The 24776-nt window shown below is 37.1% G+C and overlaps 1 protein-coding gene across 1 annotated transcript; it reads right to left on the minus strand.

The window, feature by feature from the left end:
- Nucleotides 1-1693: 1693 nt before the first annotated feature.
- rgs5a (regulator of G protein signaling 5a) lies at nt 1694-21748 on the minus strand. Its single transcript, XM_028445210.1, has 5 exons — nt 21653-21748; nt 20681-20794; nt 11403-11464; nt 8322-8488; nt 1694-4483 (listed from the first exon to the last, which is right to left on the minus strand). The coding sequence occupies exons 1-5, from the start codon at nt 21694-21696 to the stop codon at nt 4319-4321; spliced, it is 552 nt and encodes a 183-aa protein (XP_028301011.1). The 5' UTR covers nt 21697-21748; the 3' UTR covers nt 1694-4318.
- Nucleotides 21749-24776: the final 3028 nt, after the last annotated feature.

A 24776-nucleotide genomic window follows, 5' to 3' on the forward strand; every position in this document is an offset into this window, starting at 1 on the left:
AGAAAGCGGAGCAGAGCCGGTAATTTCAAAAACATCGTCAATGGTAATTTTGTCCTCCCAGGTTTTGCAAAATATGAAAAGTAATTATCTGTGTCCGTGAGCATGTCAGTGCCATCAGAATGACAAATCTTTGTGTCCTTGTGTAAGGATAAGACAGTGAACGTGCTTAGTCGTGTTGTCAAAAAAGCTGTGGACTCTGGAGCGATGTTCTGATGTAACTATTGGCTAAAGTTACACCTCAGTGTCTGCAGGACATTGATTGTAAGAGATTGAAGTTATTGTGATAAGAAAAACTGTACACGCAGTTCTTTAGTGCTGTTGACCAAATATCCCAATGGTTGTTCTTCCAACATTTGGCTGTAACCTTTGATCAGCCTCGGCAAGTCCATGGCTACGTTTGAAATAGCATCCTTCATACTATGCACTACAAACTCAATGAGTATATACTGTCTACAAAGTCTAGTTAGTATGATTAGGATGATGACCGTTCCCAGTGAAGTATACTTCCAAGTTCCACAAGATGCATTTGGAACCTACGATGACAAAAACCTGAATCACACTGTGGATAAATATCTCTGTTGATTCTCCACCTTTGAAAGCATTTTACGTGAGAAAGTGACCAAGTAAAATATCAACATGTGCTCATTTGATCCATAAAACTCACGAAAACACATTTCATACACACATTTTGGAGATTTTCGGAGACTCTCCACTGTGCTACTGACTATACTTTCGATTAACTTCAAAACAAGAGCCCTATTTACAAAAGAGTGAAAAACTAGAAGAGATGCTTTTGTTTTGAAAAGGGGATGTTTGATTTTTAACTTGAAGGCGGTCCCGGGACGATTTTATGTTCCGCTCCTAATGCATCATAGGACAGTTGAGTATGACTGTGTGCCCACTGTGCATACTTCAAAAATGTCCCAATATAATATACATGTGGGTGTTTCTCACATTCTCATTATTTCCATGCTATCCAATGAGGAAGCACTACATATTAATTTAGACATCAGATTTAGTGTGAGTACTACGTTAGTATGCAATTTAAAACACAGCTTCGTGGCCTTCAAGTGTGGCTCTCACCTTGACTTCTTCTGCCTCCAACCATTTTGCATGCTTATACGATGAACTAATGCCTAAATGTTGCGAGGGGAGGGGCTATTTAATAAAGACCTGTATAGTGTAGGGCAGTGGTTCTCAAACGTTTTTAGCTCAAGTACCCTCTTTCCCTTATTTCTGAATCCAAGTATTTTCAGTTCTTGTTCTAATCCAGATCATTTCCACCATCAATATTATTAGATTATCATTTCTAACTAAAAATAAACTAACTAAAACCCTATTTTATTGTTTACATTTGTTAATTTTCCACTCTTGCGCTCTTTCAAGTACTCCCTGCAGTGCCATCGCGTTCCCCGAGGGGTACACGTACCCCCATTTGAGAAACATTGGTGCAGGAAAAAGGCGAGACTTGTACACAATCATTTGCAATGATGACGTACCAAAGCATTTGCAACTTGTTCAAAGAAACGAGAAACTGGGACACGATGATGAGAACGTTTTGAGTAGTTTTGAGAATTGCAATTCTGATCTGAGAAATGTACCAAAGTCAATGAGAAAAATTACAACAACGTGTGTGTACATGTGCAGTTTCCACATTTTGCTGCACACTGATATTTAAATAAAGAAAACAAAGTGACAATGGAAAGTCAGACGTTTCCTCCTTTATAACAAGTCGAGTGTCCACTGCTGCATTCAGGAACAACGTAATAGATATTTACACGCACAAATAAATACATCTTCAGGAATAGGATGCATATATACTTTTTTATGTGATATACACTTCAAAACATACAATGCAAGGCTACATCCAATAATGCATAAGCAGCACTGAGAAGACCCTCGTGGACTTGGTTGCTTGCGATTGCGATGACTTCAGACTGGTTAATCTGAGCCACAACATGCTCCTCCTCCTGATGCCCTTTCAAAATAAAATCTGACAATTAATTTCTCCCTAAAACTGCCAGGCTTTGAGAGACCATCGTACAACTCCAGGAACAATCAGGGGTCCTCAAGTGCTGAATATGTTGATTATTGTAATTGATAATGACAAAATATGGGCTGCCATATAAACGCTGCAGCAACTTGGAAATACAGCTACATGTCATAGGTGCAACAATAGGAAATAAAACAAAGCATACATACAGTATTTAGTAACTCTATAGTGACAGTGGTGAACAGAAAAAAAAACATTTGATAGCATTAGCAAGGAGAGAGTGGGGTTACAAGGTGTTGCTAAGCTAGCATCTTCTCTCCTGAATTCTAGCATGCACTCTTACTCTACTGCTAGATGTGATTAGTTTCCATTGTTAAAAAGAAGCCATTTCCTCTTTTCTGTTAACATCCATTTCTCTGAGTCCCTCCCACTCGATTTTACCATCTTTCACTTGCAGGTTAGCTTTAGCCTAGAAGCTAGACCACCAAACCATCTACGTAGCTCTTTTCATTTGTCAGGATGGTTAAGTTTAAATATGTGAAGGCCTACAGAGTGTTATCGTGAAACAGATATGGAAGGGCATGTGCTATTATTCAGGCAGTTTGCATTGTTTTGTTTTCTGTATACAAATCACAATATAAATGAGTGGTAAAATTAGGAATTTTAATGGAAGTTGTACTTTATTCGCAGACATCTCTTCACCTGTGTGTACTTATTGGGCCTGATCTACTAAAGGTTTGACTGCGTTAGCTAAAACACGTCGCATTTGATCTACTAACCCTGCGTACCAAGCATTGTGTTTGTCACACAGGTAAAAATAACACAGTCTGTTTAGCACGTTAGCCGCTAATGAATATCTAATCCAGGCATCTCTGCCAGGATTAGCAAAACAATGTGAGGAATGGAAGGAATTTAATACACGCAAGGTGGTTTAATATAGTTGGAGCTGTTTAACTGTCACAGCTTTACACACAGATGGCTGTTTTGACTGCTGTTTTTCTTATTTTTCCCACAAACAGCTTCCACTCCGAGGGTTTTTGTTATGATTTGCGCTGTCTTAGTAAATCAAATCCGTAGTGTAAGAATAACGGTTACTTATAATAACATTTATATTTTGAATTGCCCTTTAAATACCTTAAAGTGCTTTACTGTCTAAAGCAGGGGTGTCAAACTCATTTTAGTTCAGGGGCCAAATACGGAGCAGTTTGATCTCACAGATTTTTTGTGGGAAAACAAAGAGTAATTTCAACATTATTGTACCCTAGTTTGTACTTCTATGTATGCATAAAATAATAAATATGTAAAAAAATGACAATATCCAAGCAATAAGTGACAAGTCCCAACAGGATCTTCTCTTTAAATTTGCTAGATTTTGTGAGCAATTTCTATTTAATAAAGGGAAATATTTTGAGGAAAATAAAGTTTTTTCAACAGTTAAACAGTAAAAATGACTGCAATCATGTTTTATTAGCAAAAAAATGTGAGTAATATTGTTGAGTTTCATTTACACAATGATTCATGTTTTCTGTGTCATTTTTACCTTCTCCTGCGGGTCGAATTGGTTTCTCCAAAGGGCCAAATTTGGCCCCTGGGCCATGAGTTTGACACAAATGGTCTAAAGGCTATTTAGTTTAGTTTAGATGACAATGAAACACAGTCGTCATTGTTGAAATAAAAAAAAAAAACAACAAAAAACTTTAAATGTAATTGTATTTTTTGAGTTTTTAGTATATTTTAATTGCTAAGATATGAGCGTTATTATCAAAAGCTAATTTTCATTTAGAGAAACAACTTCAAGCTAAAAAGCTTTTGTTGACACAAATGGAAGCAAGACAGACTTGAACAAAAAACAAAAGACTTGAAGACGAAATTGAAAACTCAGCATCAGATTTAAAGTCTGCCTTTATGTGAACAAACGCTGCACATTCAGTCGACTGTTTTCTCTACGACTTTGAAACAATGAAAACAAACTGAGGACGGCCAAAGACAACAAACAAGTGAACTGGGAAACTATCAGCGAGAATAAAGTAGACTTTGGGGCCGCTTTGTGTCTGGAAGGATTTATAATACATGACGATACATTTCAACTCCAGCTTTTGAACACATCAGCGTGAGATATTTTCTGATTAGAGAATCAATGCTTGGAAAAAACAGGAAGAGCTGTTGATGCTCGACTGTCTGAAAAGACCTTTTTGGTGCACATTGATTTTGAAGGTCACTTTAGGAATTAGTTTCTTTAGAAGTAAAGCTCTCAACACCGTCTTATCCATCGTATATGTAAGTGTAACTCTGTCTCTGACTGACCGCTGTCTCAACCACACAGGCTTATTTAACCAGAAGCTCCTGGTAGTGGTCGGAGCGCAGGAAGCGTCCGAAGGAGTCTTTCTCCATCAGGGCGTGGATCCTCTTCTGTGCCAGGTCAAAGGTCGCAGGGGACAGATCCACCAGGTTCCTCAGAGTCACGTCCTTGGTGAAGTGGTCGATGTTCACCTGGAGACGAGAAGTGAGTAACGGTGTTGAAAGTAGCGGATCACAAGTACTCACGTTACTGTAAATGAGTTGCTTTTATGGGTAATTCTTGGAGTATATTTCTAAATCAATAATTTAACTTGTACTTAAGTACGTTTTAAAAGAAGTAAATTAATTTGTTGCATTTCTACACCCAACCGTTACTGAGTAATATTTTTTTATTTTTTTTGTTTGTTTTAAAATCATCAACAGACATTGTGAAACTACAGAAAATGAAATGACCAGACAACAATCAAATGCATCACATCATAGCCGACCAATCAGATGAATCTCCATCTAAAATCTGATTAACTTTCCACGTTTCAAACACACAAAGATACTGTACGTACAGATGAAAGATGTAGTTAGTACTCAGTAGAGTTAAATAGTGGTAATGTTTTAGTATTAAAATACCTCCTATACTGTACATGTTTACTGTATTTTCACTGAAACATTGTGACCAATGTTTTTAAATGTTGGAGATTTAATGTAGTGTAGTTTTTTATTTTTTTTAATGCAAGGTGGATTTTTGAAAATTTGACATATTTTTTTTTACATTTTACAAATGTTACATGTTATATGATTAGTTAAAAGTTGATTGTTAGTAGCTAGTAAAATAGGAAGATGATGATTTTATATGAAATGTATAAACAACATAAACAATTCATACCTTTTTAAGTTATTGCTATCTTATTATCTTAGCCTTTATTTAAAGTGAAACCGTGAACATTTAGCATTTAAGGACTGCTTTTTTAAACTGGTAGCTCCTATAAACGTTGGGGGTGAAAGTAATTAGGAACTTTTACTTAGAGTACTATTTTATTGAGCAACCCTTTGCTTGTACTTGAGTATTTTATGTATGACTTACTTGTACTTGTGTACAATTTCAATCACGTAATAGTACTTTTACTTGAGTAGAATAAATTGGGACTTTTTACACCTCAGGCGAGTAAAGCTGCAATGAGTTCAGGAAAATGAAGAGAACCACTAAAGGCAGTGTTCAACGTCACTTTTGACAGTAACTAGTACTGTAACGCAATATTTTTCTAAAGAAATAACGCCGTTACCGTTACAATATGGTGCGTTTGTCCGTTACTTTGCTAGCTGCAGTGTACTTCCTGTTTACAGTGGCGCTACATATTTTTGCGGGATGCCGTGCCAACAACGGTAAAACAGTAGAAGAAGAAGCATTGTCAGCATGTTCCTGTTTACATCACGTGCGCCAATCATGGCGAGTCAAAGCGAGAACAGGACGAGCTTCTCAGAGTGGAAATACGCGCATTATTTTTGTCTCCAAAAGATGCATCAGTGAAGCTAAGCTAACGCTGCGGCTGGATTTTAACGGACTGTTACTGTTATCCAGGGACAGGTCAGCAAAACTATTGCATGGTATGTTGTTGTAAATAAGCAGCCTGTCGCTGCTGCTGAGTCACTGCTAACAGCAGCTCGTTAGCCTGATATGTTTAGCATTGTATAGCTGAGAAAAATGCTGTGAATTAGTTTTTCCACATTTATTTTTATAAGCATTTTCTACATCAGAATGTGCACCTGGAATACACACAGCTTACTTTACATTACTGTGCTAAGGCTGAAAAATTACTGTTTTAATTTTGGAGCAGCTGTTTTGTGCTTTATATGCACATCATTTATGGTTGTTTTATAACAGTTGATAAACAGTGGATTATTATATTATTACAGCACTAATATGAAGCTGTATGGACACAAATGACCCAAAATAAATAATACATTCTTTAATTCTAAGTAACTCAAAAGTTACTTTTTCCAGTAACGCATTACTTTTTAATGTAAGTAATCAAAATAGTAACTGAGTTACTTTGTTAATGAAGTAACTAGTAACGGTAACTAGTTACTTTTTTCCAGTAACTAGCACAACACTGTCTAAAGGTGAGACTAAAAAGATGTGTATCAGGGTTTTTTAAGGTTCTCATTCTGAGTTGTTGTTCGTGTTCAAATATCCCTTATGTGTAGAATTCATGAGGTGAGCACAGCTCGGACACAGCTGGATGAATAAAGTAGTGACAGAGTTCATGTGGGGGTAATAGGTCATGCTTGGCTGAACACACTCTGAACTTTTCATCATTCCCTGGAGAAAAACACGCACACGTTGGTTTCTAATGAGCTCAAAGTCCATCACATCACGTGTAATGAGTGTCATTAACATCACTCGGAATAAGCTGGGTTTGCAAGTGTTGGTAAGTTTGGCTTTCACATCGTATTTCACGATATAATCAAAGAAAGTAACAACTTTTACAAATGTAACAAAGTAAATGTACTTTGTTACGACACCTAAGTTGTTTTTTTTAATGACTTGGACTTTACTTAAGTTCTTTTTTTAATCCGCACTTTTACTTTTACTCTACCACATTTAAAAGTAAAACAAATATATACTTTTATTCCTTTATTTTTATTTTTGACACCTTGTTAAAAATGTAAATATGAATAGAATTGATCTGAGAAACCTCTACCTCAGCAGTTACTGTTGATTAGGGCGACCATTCGTCCGTGTTGACCATCTCGTTCAACACGTTCATTTAAAAGATCTGTGTCACGGTCTGAGTTTACCTCGCACTGAGATCGATTATGAGCATGCCCACTAGCGGAAAATTAATTTTTGCTAGTTCCGCTGTGAGTTTTGCTACTTCCACCGTGCTGAGATTGAAAATTAATTTTCAAAGCTAAGATTATTTGACAAATGCTGAATGGATCCTTTTTCTTGGGGGAAAAATGTACAAATGCTCAATACACGAGGCAGGAGAGGTTCCAACGCCACAAACAAAGAATAGACAGGTTCATCTTCTTCATGGTGAAGGGTAATTTATTTTCCAAAAAAACATGATTATAATTAACATTGCAATAAATAACAGTTAATGTAATGTAATTTTACAATAATACGCTCTTGCATTCATATAAATCTAATCATGAAAATCATTTTTTTTTTATCATTGGTCGACTGATGTGATGTTTTAAGCATTTTTTTTAAATCAGTACAGTAATCTGTGTGCATGGCTAATCCAGCACGGGTACATCTCAGTACGTAGCAGTCACGTACTGAGATTGTAAAATAATCTCAGTACGGAGGTAAACTCAGACCGTGACACCGTAACTTAGCTAACATTTGCTAACATTTGCTCCGTATCTGAAAGCTAATGAGTTGCTCTTTACAGACGCTTGATTCACTAATTATTCATGTTTGCTAATGTGTTGTTTTTGTTTGTTTTTTTGAACTTTAGAAAATACTTTACTTTTAGCGGTACTTGTTTTGTTACCTGAGTATTTGGTAACACTTGACTTAAAGTTTTATACATAAAGGTTGACATGACACTGTCATTAGCATGAATAACGTGTCATAAATTCTGTAGTTAAGTGTTGTTCGTTACCCTAACCCAACCTAACCCCACTAGATCCCTTCACCTAACCCAAAAATTGCCAACATAGCTCCAAAGGTGTCATAGTTTAGCAAACGACACTTAACGACAGCCTTCATGACACTTTATTAATGCTAATGACAGTGTAATGTCAGCCTTATGTATAATACTTCAAGTTACCAAGTTGTTGTTTTTCACAAGATACTTTTGGTACTCAAGTACATTCAATGTGAGCTATTTTAGGACTTTTACTCTAATGGGGGACTTTCACTTTTACCAAAGTCATTTTCAGTTCCTGTATTCGTCCTTTGAGTTTTTTCCCCCCCAGTACTTTATACACCTCTATTAATATCTAAAGTTTGCCACTCATCTGGGATTTCAACCGAGGAGCCTTGCGATGCTTGAATAGCAGGTGATAAAGGGATGTCTCTGACCTCTCTGGGTCCCTCAGACTGGATGAAGTCCTCGTAGATCTTCTTGGCCTTGGCCGCCATCTTCACCGGGTTCTTAGTCTTCTTGAAATCCTCGCAGGCCATCCAAAACTCAACGTTCTCCTCGCTGAACTCAGATTGCAGGAAGCTACGGAAAGCAGCCAGACCATCTGATGGAGATTAACATAGAAACATCACAAGAGATCACTGGAATATGTGTTTACCTTCTAGATCAAAGATTCAGTGACTTTTTTTTAGATTAGAAATAAATAAATGACAGTAAACAAATGGATAGCACTTGTTAGAATATTTTTCTTTTTTTCCCAGAGCGAGTTTGGATAAATGAAAGCAACTTTTCCATTTAAAAGGAGGACTGCAGATGATAAGTCTTCTGCTCAGCACCGCTGCGTTTATCTTCATCATCTGAACAGCGACTGTAGTTAGAAATAGCTTAGAGTCGTAATCAAGCTACAGCGTTATTGTTGTTTAAAGGCAAGTAGCAACAAACGGTCGATGACAAGACGTTTGCATCTCAAAGGCAGTAGAAACACTCGGTTTATTGATATTGTTGAAAAAGTTTGGTGCATTGCATTGTGGGATGTGGAATCCCATAAACCAGGGGTTCTAAACCTTGGGGACGCAAGACACTGGGAAGGGGTTGCTTTTAAGAAACTAAGAATATGTGAGCCAGTTTTTGCTTATTTTTACCCTTTTTCTGCAACTACACCGAACTTACCATATTTTAACTTAATTTCATCACTTTCTCTTGCCATATTTTTGCTCCTTTTGATAAATGTTTCTTACATTAGTCCCATTTCTGCCACTTCTCCAGCAAGTTTCAATGTCTTTTCTGCAAATTTTTTCCACTTTCAAGACATTTTCTGCACTTATAAACCCTTTACACAATCTAATGTTCCACATGTTTACCCATTATTGTCACTTTTAACCTCTTTTCACTACATTTATTCTGTTTTGTGAAGCACTGTGTTTTTACTGTAAAGCACTCTATCTATAAAAGGTGCTATATAAATAAAATTACTTACTTTACTTACTTATTTGATGTTTATTTTTTTGTAAATTTAACCGCATTCATGATTTGCCATGCCCATTATTAAAATTATTCCAATATTGACACTTTGAACCCTATTACCACTTTTTCTGTAATTTGCTAATTTTAACCAATTTCTTTGGTTTTTAAAATCCGATTTCACCAACTTTTTCCACCATTTTTGTCACTTTTTTTTTTGCCATGTTTTTGCTGCTTTTAATGCATTTTTGCTACATTTTTCCCATTTCTGCCACTTCATCAAATTTCAATGTCTTTTCCAGACATGTTCAGCACTTTTAAACCCTTTCCACCAAATATCTCATATGTTGCCCCATTATTGTCACTTTTAACCTCTTTTCACCATATTTCATGCCTATTTTTGCCAATTTAACCACAATCACAATTTGTCATGCCCATCTTTTGCCAGTTAAATTAATGGCTCCAATATTGACACTGTGAACTCTTTTCATCGCTTTGTTTTGCCTAAAATCCCATTTCACCAGCTTTTCCACCAGTTTTGGTCACTTTTAACCCATTTTATTTCTGATTAAAACAATGATTTACATCTGTAAGATGATTATATATGGCACAAATAATACTAAACTTTTTTTTGTGTGGATATTATTCAGATGAATAAATAAATGTGGTTATCACAGATTCATAGAACAATGGACCATCATTTTACTGATTTTTATGGATGGACCCCAAAAATTTCTCCCCTTTATTCCCCCTTATAGCTGTTTTTACTTCATTCTTACTGTGATTTCTATTGTTTGCCCCCCAAAAACAATGCCAAAGTGACTTTCCAACACATTTCTGGTGTTTTCACTGCAGGTTGCGACTTTAGTGGATGTTTTTTTTGGGGTTTACACAGAAAAAAAAATTATGTCTGGCAAAAACAGAGAAGAGTAATGGAGTCAATTCAATCACTGTGTTCCTTGTCTGTTAAAGAAATACAAGAAATCACAGTAAGATTGAAGTAAAAACACTTTTATGCATCTGTTCACGGGACTCCAAATCCCACAATGCAATGCACCAAACTTTGTGAATAGGTGAGTGTTTACAGTGGAGATGAAAACAAACTTTACAGCCACAATTTTACAACTTTTCTCGAGCAAATGATCTTTGATTTATTGATGTATGAGGCCGACACTTGAAGTGAGCTTACTGTATAACAGCAAAAGACTCACAGAACATCCCATGGGAATTCAAACATCCGTAACATCTCATGGTAAAGCTCAAGCTCATGTTAAAACAACAACATGGCAGCTATGCATTAGATCAACGAGTTACATCATCCAAACTTTCCCTGAAGACGTTACCATAACACACAGCCATCACGGACCGAGCAAAGAGAGATTAACGCAGACGTTCGGGAGTCGTTGACTCCACGTAAATCAACTTTAGTGAATCACTGTGACTCAAAAATGTACGTAATGCTTTCCCAGCCGCCACGAAAGGTAAACAGGAGGAAAGCTGTTTGGTTTGTGGAATTTATACACAGTGTGTGTTTTTCTCTATGGAAAATAGTTTACGCTTGGTCCAACTGATATTTGAAATGTTTAGCATTAGCTTAACACAGTGTCAGCCCCAAAATAAAGGTTCTAGGGACCCCCACTGTAACTAAGTCATGTGGCGACAGAACCATCTACTGTATACAGGGGGAAAACATAGGAGAGCTTTTTGGGGCCCAAATGATTGTCCATAAAAAAATGTTTTTGCTCCTTTTAATCCATTTTTGCAACATTTCTTTCATTTCTGCCAATTCTCCATCAAATTTCAATGCCTTTTCTACACATTTTTTCCACTTTCAAAACATTTTCAGCACTTATAAACCCTTTCTATGACTTTTTCCAACTTATTGTCACATATTTTTGACCCATTATTGTCACTTTTGACGTCCTTTCACCATAACTGTTTATTATTACTATATAGCAAGATAACGAACGAGTAAGTTGTGTTGAATGTGTGTGTTGCTGATTACTGCTTGTGTGTGAATGCGTGTATCAGAAGAAAATAATAAAAATAAAACCTACAGTTGTTGTTTAGGACACGGTCCAGACTCTCACGCCACTGAGCAGCTTCCTCAGGAGACGGCCTTTACAGAGGAGGAGGAAGAAGAAGCTTCAGCAAACTAATTAAAAAGCATTCACGAAGGATTTTCAAAATAAAATACCGCTTAATTATTTATTAAAGTTCTCTCTCAAAAAAGATCACCTCTTCCAATCTTAATCAATGATATTAACTTATTGGTATTTTACTTGCCTTTTAACAGTATTTATTATGTGTCTATAATACTTATTTGTCAAGTCTTAACAAAAAAAAACCCAAATCAAATATTTACAATCATCATAATTTTTTACTACTTGTTTTAATAAAATCTGATGGTTAATCTTGCTTAATATACAGTAACTCAGGTATTTTTTAAAAGTTTTAAACCACATCATTTTAAAACAATGTACATCATTCTATTCTCAACAACTCCTTTTAACCATTTTGTCTGAACTTTTTTGTATTTCACATCAAACATCAAATCTAGTTTTACCTATACACAGTTAACATTTCTAATAATCTTAATACATCTTTATATTAAACAAGTACATTAAAACCAATAAACAATAAATATAAATATCCATAAACTACCATCATTGATCATGTGTTAAAAAAACAAACAAAAAAAAACATCAGTACAATCTGCTTCATTTATTTGAGCATATTTCACTTATTTTTGTACTTTTCTAGCTAAAACAAATCACTCTAAGATGCCTCTTATAACTCAGGGCTGTCAAATTCATTTTAGTTTCCATACAAAAATGTGTCCAGCTTTGCTGTGTCTTTTCCACATTTACAGGTTAGTTTCTCACCTTTTAGGTGATTACAGGTGTTTATAACACAATATGGTACTCCAGTGATATGTAGCCTGTTAGCTAAAATGTGTAAATGTGTGTAGAAATGTAAGTTTCGTGCTACGTGACGAGGAGAGTAAACAAAATGGCGGTCAACATCGTAGTAATTGTATACTTTATAAGTCTATTTCTTTTGGCTCCTGGTCATTTGTGTGTTGTTGCGTTTGTACAATATTGTATTTGTGGGTTTATCTTTATGTGTGAATTCTGATGTGTGAGTGCAATACATTGTTTGGTCGTTTAAGCTAATGCTAATGTATGGATACAAATGTGCTACATCTGCAGTCTTGCTTTAAGGCCTGTTCTTAAACTGAGACTGGTGGTGTGGGTTAGAGTTCATGGGTTTGGTGACAAGCCAGGAGTTAGTCATATTTCTGATTGTTAATAAGTTTTAAGTCAATAGTGCGTGAGTAAATCAATAACTGCATGTAAGGTTATTCTGTTAACTAAATACTTGAAATATGTTTAGTTGTGACAAAATGTACACTCTTAAATAAGAGGTTAAAAACAAGGTGTTTAAACAAGCATATATACATGACTGGTGATACAGAGTTAGATGACATGATTGTGAAGGAATGTTTTATTTTGGTTTTAAACTGAATTTTAAGTATATTTTTGTGAAAATATTTAAAATGGACATTTTGTGTAAATGATAACAACTGTGATTATAATAGTGCTTCAATGCAGAGAGAAATAATAGGAATAATTCATAAATGCAGAAAAAGGTTTATTTGAGTGTGAAATAAAATACAGTATAATCCAATTGAACAGAGAAAGAGACACATGTGTCCGGCCGGTTGTAAATAAACTTGGTTTACAACATGCTTTAATTCCCAAAGGCTTTCCAATGTCAGCACATCACACCAATAATCAGCATGGCCGATAAAATTGAGAAAAAAATGGTATTTTTTCCCCGCCTTTGACTTTCAAAATCGAACCAAACCGATTTGAACCATTAATTTAAAAGACGCTTAAACCACTTGATCAACCGTTGCCATGGAGAGCCCGTCTTTTTCTCCTCCTGCTTTTGGAAGCTGGCATTCTCCTGCGCCTTCTCCTCCACGATCAGCTCTTTGATATTCAGACGCTCCTGAACCTTCTCCTCAAGCGACTCTAGCAGCTGTTTCTGCTGGAGTCGCTTCTGCTCTTTGATGGTCAGATACTTCTGAATTTCCTTGTCCAACTTCTGCTCCGCAAGCTGTAGCTTCTGGAAATTCTTCTGCTTTTTAGAGCCCAGATGCTCCTTAATCTTAAGCCCCAACATCTGCTCCTCCAGCTGCAGCTGCTGATGCTTCTGATGTTTCGAATTCAGATACTCCTGAAACTTCTGCTCAAAGTTCAGATTTAAATCTGCCTTCTGTTTTTGAAGCTCCTGCTCTTTTTGAAGCATCTCCTTCTTCTTGTTCTCATGCTGGGCCATCAGTTGGCGTCGACAGCCTAGTAGCTTTCTTTGGAAGTTCTTGAGCTCGGTCGCCTTCCGCTCCAGATGTTCTTTGTTTTCCGTATGTTTTTTTAATTTACAAGCCTCCTCCTTAAGTAACACCTGATTAATAATGAGGTCAGTGATCTGAGACTTCAGGTTGCAGTTTTCTTCAAGCAGAAACTTGACCCCTTCCAAAGCTTCGTCGAAGCCAACATTATCGTTCTCCTCTGGCTCAACTTTGTGTGTCAGCATATCAGGAGATGTAGGTGGCTGTGATTTACTCATTGTGAAATATCTGATAGGTTTGTCCCACTGGTTTTTGTCGCTGTGCTAAAGTCATCTGCAGCTGACTTTGATATAGCTAAATTCTAAGTCTGACATGAAAGGCACTGGCCAAGAGGCTCCGCCCACTGAAATAAAAAAAGAACTCTCCATCTCCATGGTGAGTTCCATAAACAACTTCCTGTCTTTTACACACCGACCACAGTAAAAAAAACAACAAAAAAGTGGTGTCAGTGTTTCCGAGTCAATTTGGTTTAACCAGGATAAAGTATTTACTACTATATCGAGAGTTGCCTACCTCTGGTGAACACAATCATCAAAAATAGAAACATTTTGACACAGAACAGTGTTTCCCAAATGTTATTGCGCTATGTACCCCTTAGCTCGTTATACATTATTTATGTGTCTGCAGGCTAGTTTCAACCTATCAGAATGATTTGTTCATTAAAAGCCATACATAATATGCATATTTATATTGCCTAATACTACTGTAATAATAAATAAATGGTCTTCCATTCACCTGGTGGTGAGCTGGATCCGCTGGCAGGGGAGGAAGCCGGTCAGACCTGGCAGGCCCAAACGTGTGGTGAGGGTCTGTTGGGAACGTCTGGTGGATCCCTCTGTCAGTGGGGTCTAAAACTCTCACCTCCGGATGAGCTCCTCCCAGATCCCGAAGGAGGTGGAAGACATGGAGTTCGAGTGGACCATGTTCTCCTCCTCCATTGTTGATGCGGCCGTTCACAGCTGTGGCCGTAAAGTCTCTGGTGCCTGTCGCGGCGGCAATCCCCGAACCCGGTGGTGGCGCCCGGAAGTAAGAGATGCCGTTAAGCTGAAGAGGGAGACCTAACTGGCCTTTTTGGCGGGTAGGACTCCGGAGGTAGCTGAGAGGTACCGGCAGGCCAAGCGTGCTGTAGCCCGCGCGGTCGCAGAGGCAAAAACTCGGGTCTGGGAGGAGTTTGGAGAAGCCATGGAGGAGGACTATCGGTCGGCCTCGAAGAGATTCAGGCAAACCGTTCGGCGCCTGAGGAGGGGGAAGCAGTGCTTCACCAACACTGTTTACAGTGCAGGGGGTGAGCTGCTGACCTCAACTGGGGATGTTGTCGGGCGGTGGAAGGAGTACTTCGAGGGTCTCCTCAATCCCACTGGAGCCACTCCAGTTTGGGGGTCACTGCCCCGAGTGCCCCAATGACCACGGGCACCACTGATGCCTTCACCCTCCAGGTTTTCTCCAACTCTTCTCTGAGCCCCTGGTATTTCTGTAGTTTCTCGTGTTCCTTTTTCCCGATGTTGAAGTCGCTTGGTATTGCTATGTCGACCACAATGGCTTTCCTCTGTTCTTTGTCCACCACCCCAATGTCTGGTTGGTTCTCCATTACCATTCTGTCCGTCTGTATCTGGAAGTCCCACAGGATCTTGGCTCGGTCATTCTCTACCACCTTTGGAGGTGTTTCCCACTTTGACCTTGGGGTTTCCAGCCCATACTCTGCACAGATGTTCCTGTACACTATACCAGCCACTTGGTTATGGCGCTCCATGTAAGCTTTCCCTGCCAGCATCTTACACCCTGCAGTTATGTGCTTATGTCCTTGATGTACTTATGGATCTTGGATGTTTCATCCTGGATAGTGGCTTTCACACTCACTAGTCCTCGTCCTCCTTCCTTCCGGTTAGCGTACATTCTCAGAGTGCTGGATTTGGGGTGGAACCCTCCGTGCATGGTTAGGAGCTTTCGCGTCTTAACATCTGTGGTCTGTATCTCATCCTTTGGCCAGCTTATTATTCCTGCAGGGTATCTGATTACTGGCAGGAGGTAGCTGTTTATTGCCCGGGTCTTGTTCTTGCCATTGAGCTGGCTTCTTACGACCTGTCTTACTCGTTGGAGGTATTTGGCCGTAGCCGCTTTCCTTGTCACCTCTTTGAGGTTGCCATTTGCTTGTGGGATTCCGAGGTACTTGTAACTGTCCTCAATGTCTGCTATTGTTCCTTCTGGGAGTGAGACCCCTTCTGTGTGGACTACCTTCCCTATATATATATATATATATATATATATATATATATATATAATTGCCTCTGTAATTGGTTTCGGGGTTGCCTGCTGGACATTTTTGACATGATCTTATTTTTCAGGTCAGTCGCTGCCTTGTTCAGCGTGATTGCACTTATTGGGGCTTCATACCCAATCTCCATTGGGGGGGCTGGTGTTAACTCCCCTCTGACCTCGTGTCCTGGCTCCCCGTTGCCGGAGCATTGGTGTTGTACCTCGTCAATCTCAAGTTGTGATAGCAGTTGCCGTTTGTGGATGTTGGAACACTGAGCAACTAGTTATTTCGCCGTGAGTTTGGACTGTGGGTTTCGAAGTAACCATTTCTCCCACATCCTCTGCATGTAGCCCCTCTGGCTAGGGTTACTGGAGTAGTAGCATTCCATCAGAGCCCTGTTCTCGCATCTCACCTATTTCCTCCTTGTTCCAGTAGCTCATTTTACATCGAGGTGCTCTGGTTCCCCAACACCTGACGCAGACCTTGTTTGGCCGGGCGACGTCTGAGCCGGCATGTCATTCATTTCATTGTCTCTCATCATTGAATGAGGTAGGCAGTAGCGTGATCTGCTTATTATTGTGCCCTAGTTTGCACTTAAATATATAAATAATAAGTGAAATTTGTAAGAAACCAAACAAAAAGTGGCCTTAAACTTGAATTTGTGACCATTTAATATTCAATTTTTTTTTTTTTTTTTAGCAATGTGATGATAAAAAACACCTTCCATCATGTGATACAGTGGAATCATGGGAAAAACCTGTGAACTTGTTTGAGCAAAGAGCTGCCGGCAGGAAGTCAGAGCTCCTATTGTTACTGGTGGTGACGCATGTGGACCAGCAGGACAGATACAGATATATACCAGGGTGAAAGTTGGAGTGGAGAGCAAAAATCTGGAAGTAATTATCATCTGGTTTTCAAAACTGCAAAGCAGGCTGGGAAAGATAAAGTCCAGCTGTTAGAAATAAATATTCATTCACTCCTAAATGTATTTATTTAGTAATTTATTGTGTTTTTATTTGATACTTGTGGTAACTTGTGTAATTGTTGTGTAAAATGGTCTGGGGTGAGTAGAAAGGTGCTTATATATATATATATATATATATATATATGTATCATAAAAACAAAAAAAAAAAAAAAAATATTCCAGGACATCTCTGAAGCCCAAACAATACTATTTAATTACCTTTTTTTTCTTTCTTTTTTCTTTTCTTTTTACTGTTTTCAAATAAAATAACAATAATAATAATAATAATAATAATAATAATAATAATAATGATAATGATAATAATAATACAATTATTGTTGTTGTTTTATATGATAACTAAGATAATTAGATAAGCTACAATCTGTTAGCCAAAGTAATAATTACTACACAAAAAATATAAACTCTTTTAATTCAAGGTTAAACACATTTTTATTCAACACTGCTTTTAATTAAACAGTCAAACTATTTAATATGATATTATCCTGTTTCATGTGGATTTGTTGTTTTTTTTTTCCTTAAGAATTTCATATTTCGATAAGTGCTTCGAGATGACTGTTGTTGTAATTTGTGCTATATATAAATAAATTTGAAATTTTTTTCATGGATTTTTACGTGTTTTAATTTTTATGCTGTATTGGTTCTACTGTGATGTTTTTTTTTCTGTTTTTGTTTTGTGTAAAGCACTTTGAATTGTGCTGTACATGAAAAAAAACAAAGTGGTAAGACTTAAATCTTTTAAATTCATCCATATTTTTAAGTTTTTCATTGTTATGAAGAAAAAAAAACAACTCTGTCTCTTCCCAAAACTATAAATCATGTTAAAATCAGCCAAAAAAAAGTCATTGAAATGATTGGTTTATTTATCACATCAAAGTGTGTCTATATTTGACATCATGTACAAGCGTTTTAAGGCCATGAAAGCATGTGTTTTACTCGTCTTTCTAATCCTACGTTTATCAGCTGCACTGGTACCACCAGGATCACACAACGCTGATGAAAGTTGGTCACATCTGGTTTGTATCTTTTTTAAAACTTTGCCTGAACTTTCGACACTAAAATGCAACAGGATTTATGAAAGTTTTATTTAACTCGTCTTAAAATAAGCAGCAACAACCCTCGTGGATTCTGCAATAATCATGGAATTAGGAAACCTAATAAATCAATCATGTAAAGTTACAAATCTAGTTAAAAAATAAATAAAAAATACAGGATTCACTGCTGAGCGTAAGGAACAATGACGTAATGACATTGATCCCTAAAGCCACGTGTGTCAAACTCGAGGCCCGGGGGCCAAATCTGGCCCTTTAGAGCAGCGATTCTCAACTGCGGGGTCAAAAATGGGTCAAGGACCTGTACTGGGTGGGTCGCGAACATCTTGTCAAAAATAAATAAATAAATACTTAAAGGTGCAGTCCCTAACTCTTACAAAAGTGACTTTTTGTCATGTTTACTAAAGCTGTCACTATGTAAGGACAGCTTTACATCAAACTAGTAGTTTGAGTGTAAAAAAACAGGCTCATTGAGTCCCGCCCCCTGCTGCTCCTGCAGCCTTTGGCAGATCGCCAGAATGCACCGCGACCGAGCAAAAAGAACCAATCAGAACCAGGATTGTGTTTGATGGGCTTTCTGACAGCTGTTGTTCACAGGCCCCGCCCCTTTTCCGGAGCTAGAGCGTGGTCTTTTTTACAGTGTATAATCTGGAGGAGTAGAAGATGGAATTAGCGAATTTTCTGCTTGAAAGTTATTTACTGCTGCTTGATTTGTAATTGTTACACTAGAACTCTGCGGTGCATGTGTTGTTTGTGTGTGTGTGCGCTGCTCTCACCGCAGCCTCCGTGTGGGCTGCTGTGAGTGACACTGTGTTGTTACGCTGTTGCTGTTGCTGAGGTGTGTGCACATTGAGAGAGAGAAGCGCTGCAGTAATATGCTTTGAACAGAGCATGTTATATTACTGTGATGCTGCTGTCGGGCTAACGTTAGCTTATTAGCTCCGCTGAGGGAGGGATTTTGGAGGCAGGGCAAGAGAGCAGCGAGGAGGGAGGGATCTGTTAGGGTTAGGGAAAGGTACGGACTGCACCTTTAATGTCTGTCATGTTGGACTTGTTTTTTATTTTGAAAGAAACTTTTCTTTTGACAGGCATGCTGTGAAATGTGTGATGCACAGTAAAATATATAGATTTATGGTTAAAAAAAGATTATATATGTGTGTTATTTTTGAAAAACTAAATTTGGTTGGTTGAATTCTTCTTGGAGATTTAATGAGATTTAATGTGGGTCCCAGATTGAGACCAGTTGAGACCCCAGTTGAGACCCCCTGCTTTAGAGCGTCCAATTCGGCCCGCGGGAGTAATTAAAAATGACAGAGACAACATTAATTATTGTGCAAATCCACTCCACTATATCTTTAGAGGCTTGTGGAAAGAACTCAACATTTTTCCACAAGTTTTGTTATTTCTCACAAACAATGGCACAAAATTCCTCAAAAATTACACAAAAAATTGGTAACAAAATCGATATTTTCTTTTTTAAATTTAACTGATATTGAAAACTAGGTCACATTGATGTTATAAGTGTTCTCCACCTTAAACCCTGTGGCCCACCTGAGATCAAACTGGTCCGTATTTGGCCCCTGAACTAAAGTGAGTTTGACACCCCTGCCCTATACTGTGATATAGGCCCCTACGCTGGCTTTTCTGTCTGTTTTAATCAATACCGTCATAATAATTGTTGCACACTTGGGCACAAAAAGGACTTCCAATGCACAGGTTGTTCATAACAGTCACAATATGACTGCGTGTCCCACATAACAACTCATTCATGTTTGAAAAGTGCGTCTTGGAGTTTTCACACAAAAAAAGAAAAGAAAAATAATAATCATCACCAAACATTGAAATAAATCATCTATTTTCTTATCCAACACAGCCACAGGATGCATTCATCCTCACAGCTACACTCTAAAGACACACGTGTCAAACTCATGGGCTGGGGGCCAAATCCGGCCCTTTGGAGCATCCAATGTGGCCCGCAGGAGAAAACATGAATTAGTGTGTAAATGAAACTCAACAATACTCACCGTTTTTCCAGTGTTTATATCACATGATTTCAGTTGTTTTTAACATTTAACTGTTGAAAAAAGTCAAAATTCTTAAAATATTTCAAATCATTACATAATATTTACCTTAATTAAATAGAAATTGGTCATAAAATCTTTGAAATTTAACTTGAAGTCACTTATTGCTTTTTTTTTTTACATACATTTAGTGTTTCATGTATACGTAGTTGTGCAAACTAGGGCACAATAACATTAAAATGACTAAATAACTAAAATAAAATTGATGCCCCTGATCTGTTACTGTTTTTTTTTATTTCAAAATAAAAGCAGCAAACTAAGTTCTGTATATCTGGAGTTGTGTTCTCTAACTAATGTCAGTAGCTGATCTGGATGGATTTGATGCTCTTTGTTCTAAACGTGTTGAAACTTTTCCTCGTCTCTGTTTTTCTTTCTGATCTGGCAAACATCAGCAGCACTTGTCACACACACGCGCACACACACACACACACACACACACGCACACATGCACACACGCACACACACACACACACACACACACACACACACACACACACACACACACACACACACACACACACACACACACACACACACACACACACTCACTTCTGCAGCTTCTCCGGCTTCTTCTCAGCCTTCTCAGGGTAGGGGATGATGAGGTCGATGGCATTCTCAGGTTTCTGAAGCAGAACTCCCAACTTGGACTTGATTTCTTTAGCCCTGAGCGTAGAAACAAATAAAAAAGAAAAAAAACATCATACCTTATCGTTCTGTCAACCATGTGTTTGTACCAAAACTATGGAAGCTTATTGCATTCACTGAATAATTGTGTTTATGAATTAATTTTTTTTTTTTTTTTTTTTTTTTTTTAACTTATTTTTAATAACAAAAAAAAAAAAAAAAGTTTTTGGTTTTTCTGATTTGATGAGAATTTTTTTTAATAGGAAATGTTTTTCTTTTCTTTTTTTTTTTTTTTGATGTTGATGAAATGAGTTTTCATAGGAAATTAAAAAAAAAAAAAAAAACTGAAAAAGAATTTCCATTAAAAACGTATCTCATTAATTCAGAAAACCTAAAAAGCATTGCCTATAAAAACAGAAAAACAGGGCATTTTAATTACATTTTTTTTTATCTTAACAATTTCATCTCATACATTCAGAAAAAATTAAAAACATTGCCTATAAAAACAGAAAAAACAGCGCAAAATAAAATAATCTCAACAATTCAGGAGAAAGAAATAAAAAAAAAAACCGAAGAAACATTGCCTATAAAAATAGAAAAACAGGTCAACTTTTTTTCATTTATTCATTTTTATCTCATCAAGCTTTTGTAAAAAAAAACTGCCACCAACACCTAAGAATGATCAAAAAACTAAAATACTGTAATTTTTTCACAAGCCAACATTACAGTTTAATTGAAATCTAAAAGTTTCATCAAATCTTAGCATTTTTGTTTGAAACAATGCTCATAACATGAGAAAAATATGTGATTTTATTGCAGTTTTCCATCCATTAAGTCTCTGTTTCCAGGTTCTAAAAGCCACTAGAACATTAAAGTGTAAAATATAAATGTTCTCACCTTTCCAGGCAGCTGTGAGGTAAAGCAGCTAATCCTTTACACATTGTCAACGTCTGGATGCTGTGGTGAGGAAGGCAGAGTTTTCTTAGACTTTCTGACTGGGACGCTCCACACACGGGGGGTTATTATATCCAGATACTCTTTGGGCCCGGGGCCAAACGGGCTCAGCCAATCAGGTTCTTAGCTGTGGATAAAGGAGGAGGGTTTTCAGACTTTGCTTTGAGGTTTCACTTCATCCAATCAGGGTTTCTGGGACACAATGTGGTTTAAAAAGTGACCTTTGATTGATCTGAACTGTGTGTTAGTAATGCTAATGGATGCTAGCGTCACGTTGACATGTCGGGCCCTGTCTTCATCTGATTACATTTATGAATTACATAAAACAAAAAAACCTGCTTGGGAAAAGTGCTGAATCTTAAAATAATTACTGATTAACAGCAGAGGTGAAAGTAATGGATTACAAGTACTCACTTATACTTAAGCAGGTTTAGAAACAATTTATTTACAGTTACATTTCTACACCCAACTGTTACTGAGTAAAGAATCATTTTTTGGGATTGTTTTTTTTTTTAATTTATTTCTGTTGAACATAATCGTTCTTAGTCGTGTCATTTCTGATAAACAACCAGACACTTTCTATGGTTCAGGTTGTGGTTTCTACCCATTATATTGTCACCCACATGGCACATTTGGCAAGGCACTATTTTAGAGTTCATAAATGTCGCTATACTTATAACCAGTGTTGTGCTAGTTACTGAAAAAAAGGAACTAGTTACCGTTACTAGTTACTTCATTAACAAAGTAACTCAGTTACTATTTACATCAAAAAGTAATTTTTGAGTTACGTAGAATTAAAGAATGTATTATTTATTTTGGGTCATTTGTGTCCATACAGCTTCATATTAGTGCTGTAATAATATAATAATCCACTGTTGATCAACTGCTCTAAAACAACCATAAATGATGTTCATATAAAGCACAAAACAGCTGCTCCAAAATTAAAACAGTATTTTTTCAGCCTTAGCACAGTAATGTAAAGTAAGCTGTGTGTATTCCAGGTGCACATTCTGCTGTTGAAAATGCTTATAAAATAAATGTAGAAAAAACTCCTTCACAGCGTTTTTCTCAGCTACACAATGCTAAACATATCAGGCTAACGAGCTGCTGTTAGCAGTGACTCAGCAGCAGTGACAGGCTGCTTATTTACAACAACATACCATGCAATGGTTTGGCTGACCTGTCCCTGGATAACAGTAACAGTCCCTTAAAATCCAGCCGCAGCGTTAGCTTAGCTTCACTGATGCATCTTTTGGAGACAAAAATAATGCATGTATTTCCACTCTGAGAAGCTCGTCTTGTTCTCGCTTTGACTCGCCATGATTGGTGCACGTGATGTAAACAGAAACACGCTGACAATGCTTCTTCTTCTACTGTTTTACCGTGTTTGGCACGGCATCCCACAAAAATATGTAGCGCCACTGTAAACAAGAAGTACACTGCAGCGAGCAAAGCAACGGAAAAACGCACCATATTGTAACGAAACGGCGTTAATTCTTTAAAAAAATATTGCGTTACAGTACTAGTTACTGTCAAAAGTGATGTTAACGCTGTTTATGACCTGAGACGTTTTAAAACTTTTATTTTATACAGATGCCTTTGTGGAAAATAAATGAAGTTACAATTGTGGTTTCACGTTTATACATGAGATGTTTATTGTATGCATGGGAATCAAAGTATAGTAACTTTTACTGCTGAATATCCTCTCCCCATCTTTGTACTGTATAAAACTTATTGTCAGAAAGAAATTAACTGTGTTCTGTTCAAATAATGTTCAGAGCCCATAAATGTAGACATGCACTATTCTATTCTATTCCATCAACACCCTCAGGCGCCTTTTTTTTGGATGATAGAAATAATCACTGACGCCTGAGGCAAAGGTTTGACAATAATGGAGCCTCTTCTAAAACCACAGCCATTACCAGAAACTGTCTGATGTAACAGGACGGTTGTTTGAGCTTTTATCACGAGGTTAATCCTGTATCTGTGCAGATGTTCTCTCACGTGTCTCTTTCCTTTTGCCCAGTTGCGCTTTTCTTAATGTTAACTTCCTAAAAATATACTTTAAATGAGAAATCTAAGAACCTCTTCATGGAATGAAGCTTATATGGCAGAAAAAGACAAAAAATAAAAAATAAAAACCTGTTCACAACTATAAGAAAAAATTATCCATTCTTATAAAATTACAATATTTTTGCTGAAACTTTTATTTTTGTATTAATTGAGGCCAAACCAATGCACATACTTTACTTTGGTGTACAGTTTGTACTGGGAGGTGTGGGAGAGCTTAGAACAGACGTGTCAAACTCAAGGCTATGATGAATATCTCACTTATTCACGTGTAATATATTGAGTTGTAGTGAATACAAACAGGAGCACAAAGCCAAACAAACATCTCATTGTGTCCTTGGGGAGGAGCAGAAGTAAATCCACTCGCTTCTGCCCTGTAGATCTTCCACTTTTGTGGAGATTATTGTGATTTAACCAGTGTTGGGGCGGTAACGCGTTACTTGTAAGGCGTTACCGCCCCAACATCACTTTTGACAGTAACTAGTACTGTAATGCAATATTTTTCTAAAGAAATAACGCCGTTACCGTTACAATATGGTGTTTGTCCGTTACTTTGCTAGCTGCACAGAATATATTCAAGCATTCATGTTTCTTTGAATAGTTTTTTAGTTGATTGCAGAAATACATTAAAATGGTAAAAATATAAACATTTAAAAACAATGTTGTAACAATGCTTAAAAGGTGCAATATGGAACTTTGTGTGTGTCAGAGGTGAACCTTTTATAAAGTATATTCTCATAACTTAATAAACAAACTACACTCAGATGAAAATTGGATCCTGGAACTGTTTGTAGTTAGAAATAATAGAAGTAATGAGGATTAAGAATTACATGTACTGAAGAGAAAACATGTTTTACTAACATAAACAAATTCCACTCCCCACAAAAAGTATAGTGCACATTTTAAAGGTGAACGAGCCACTCACGACCCGACATCCATTTAGTGATAAAACTCCTCAATTTCTTCTTCTTTTTAGACCCTCTTTCATCTTCATTTT

This window comes from Gouania willdenowi, chromosome 4 (assembly GCF_900634775.1).
Source record: "Gouania willdenowi chromosome 4, fGouWil2.1, whole genome shotgun sequence".
In the NCBI taxonomy this organism is placed as follows: Eukaryota; Metazoa; Chordata; class Actinopteri; order Blenniiformes; family Gobiesocidae; genus Gouania; species Gouania willdenowi.

Coding starts and splice junctions, on each gene's coding strand:
- rgs5a (XM_028445210.1), bottom strand. CDS start 21,696: ATGTGTAAAGGATTAGCTGCTTTACCTCACAGCTGCCTGGAAAG. Junction 8,489..11,402: donor CCGTGTCCTAAACAACAACT/GTAGGTTTTATT, acceptor AATCTCCATCAG/ATGGTCTGGCTGCTTTCCGT. Junction 4,484..8,321: donor AGTCTGAGGGACCCAGAGAG/GTCAGAGACATC, acceptor TCTCGTCTCCAG/GTGAACATCGACCACTTCAC.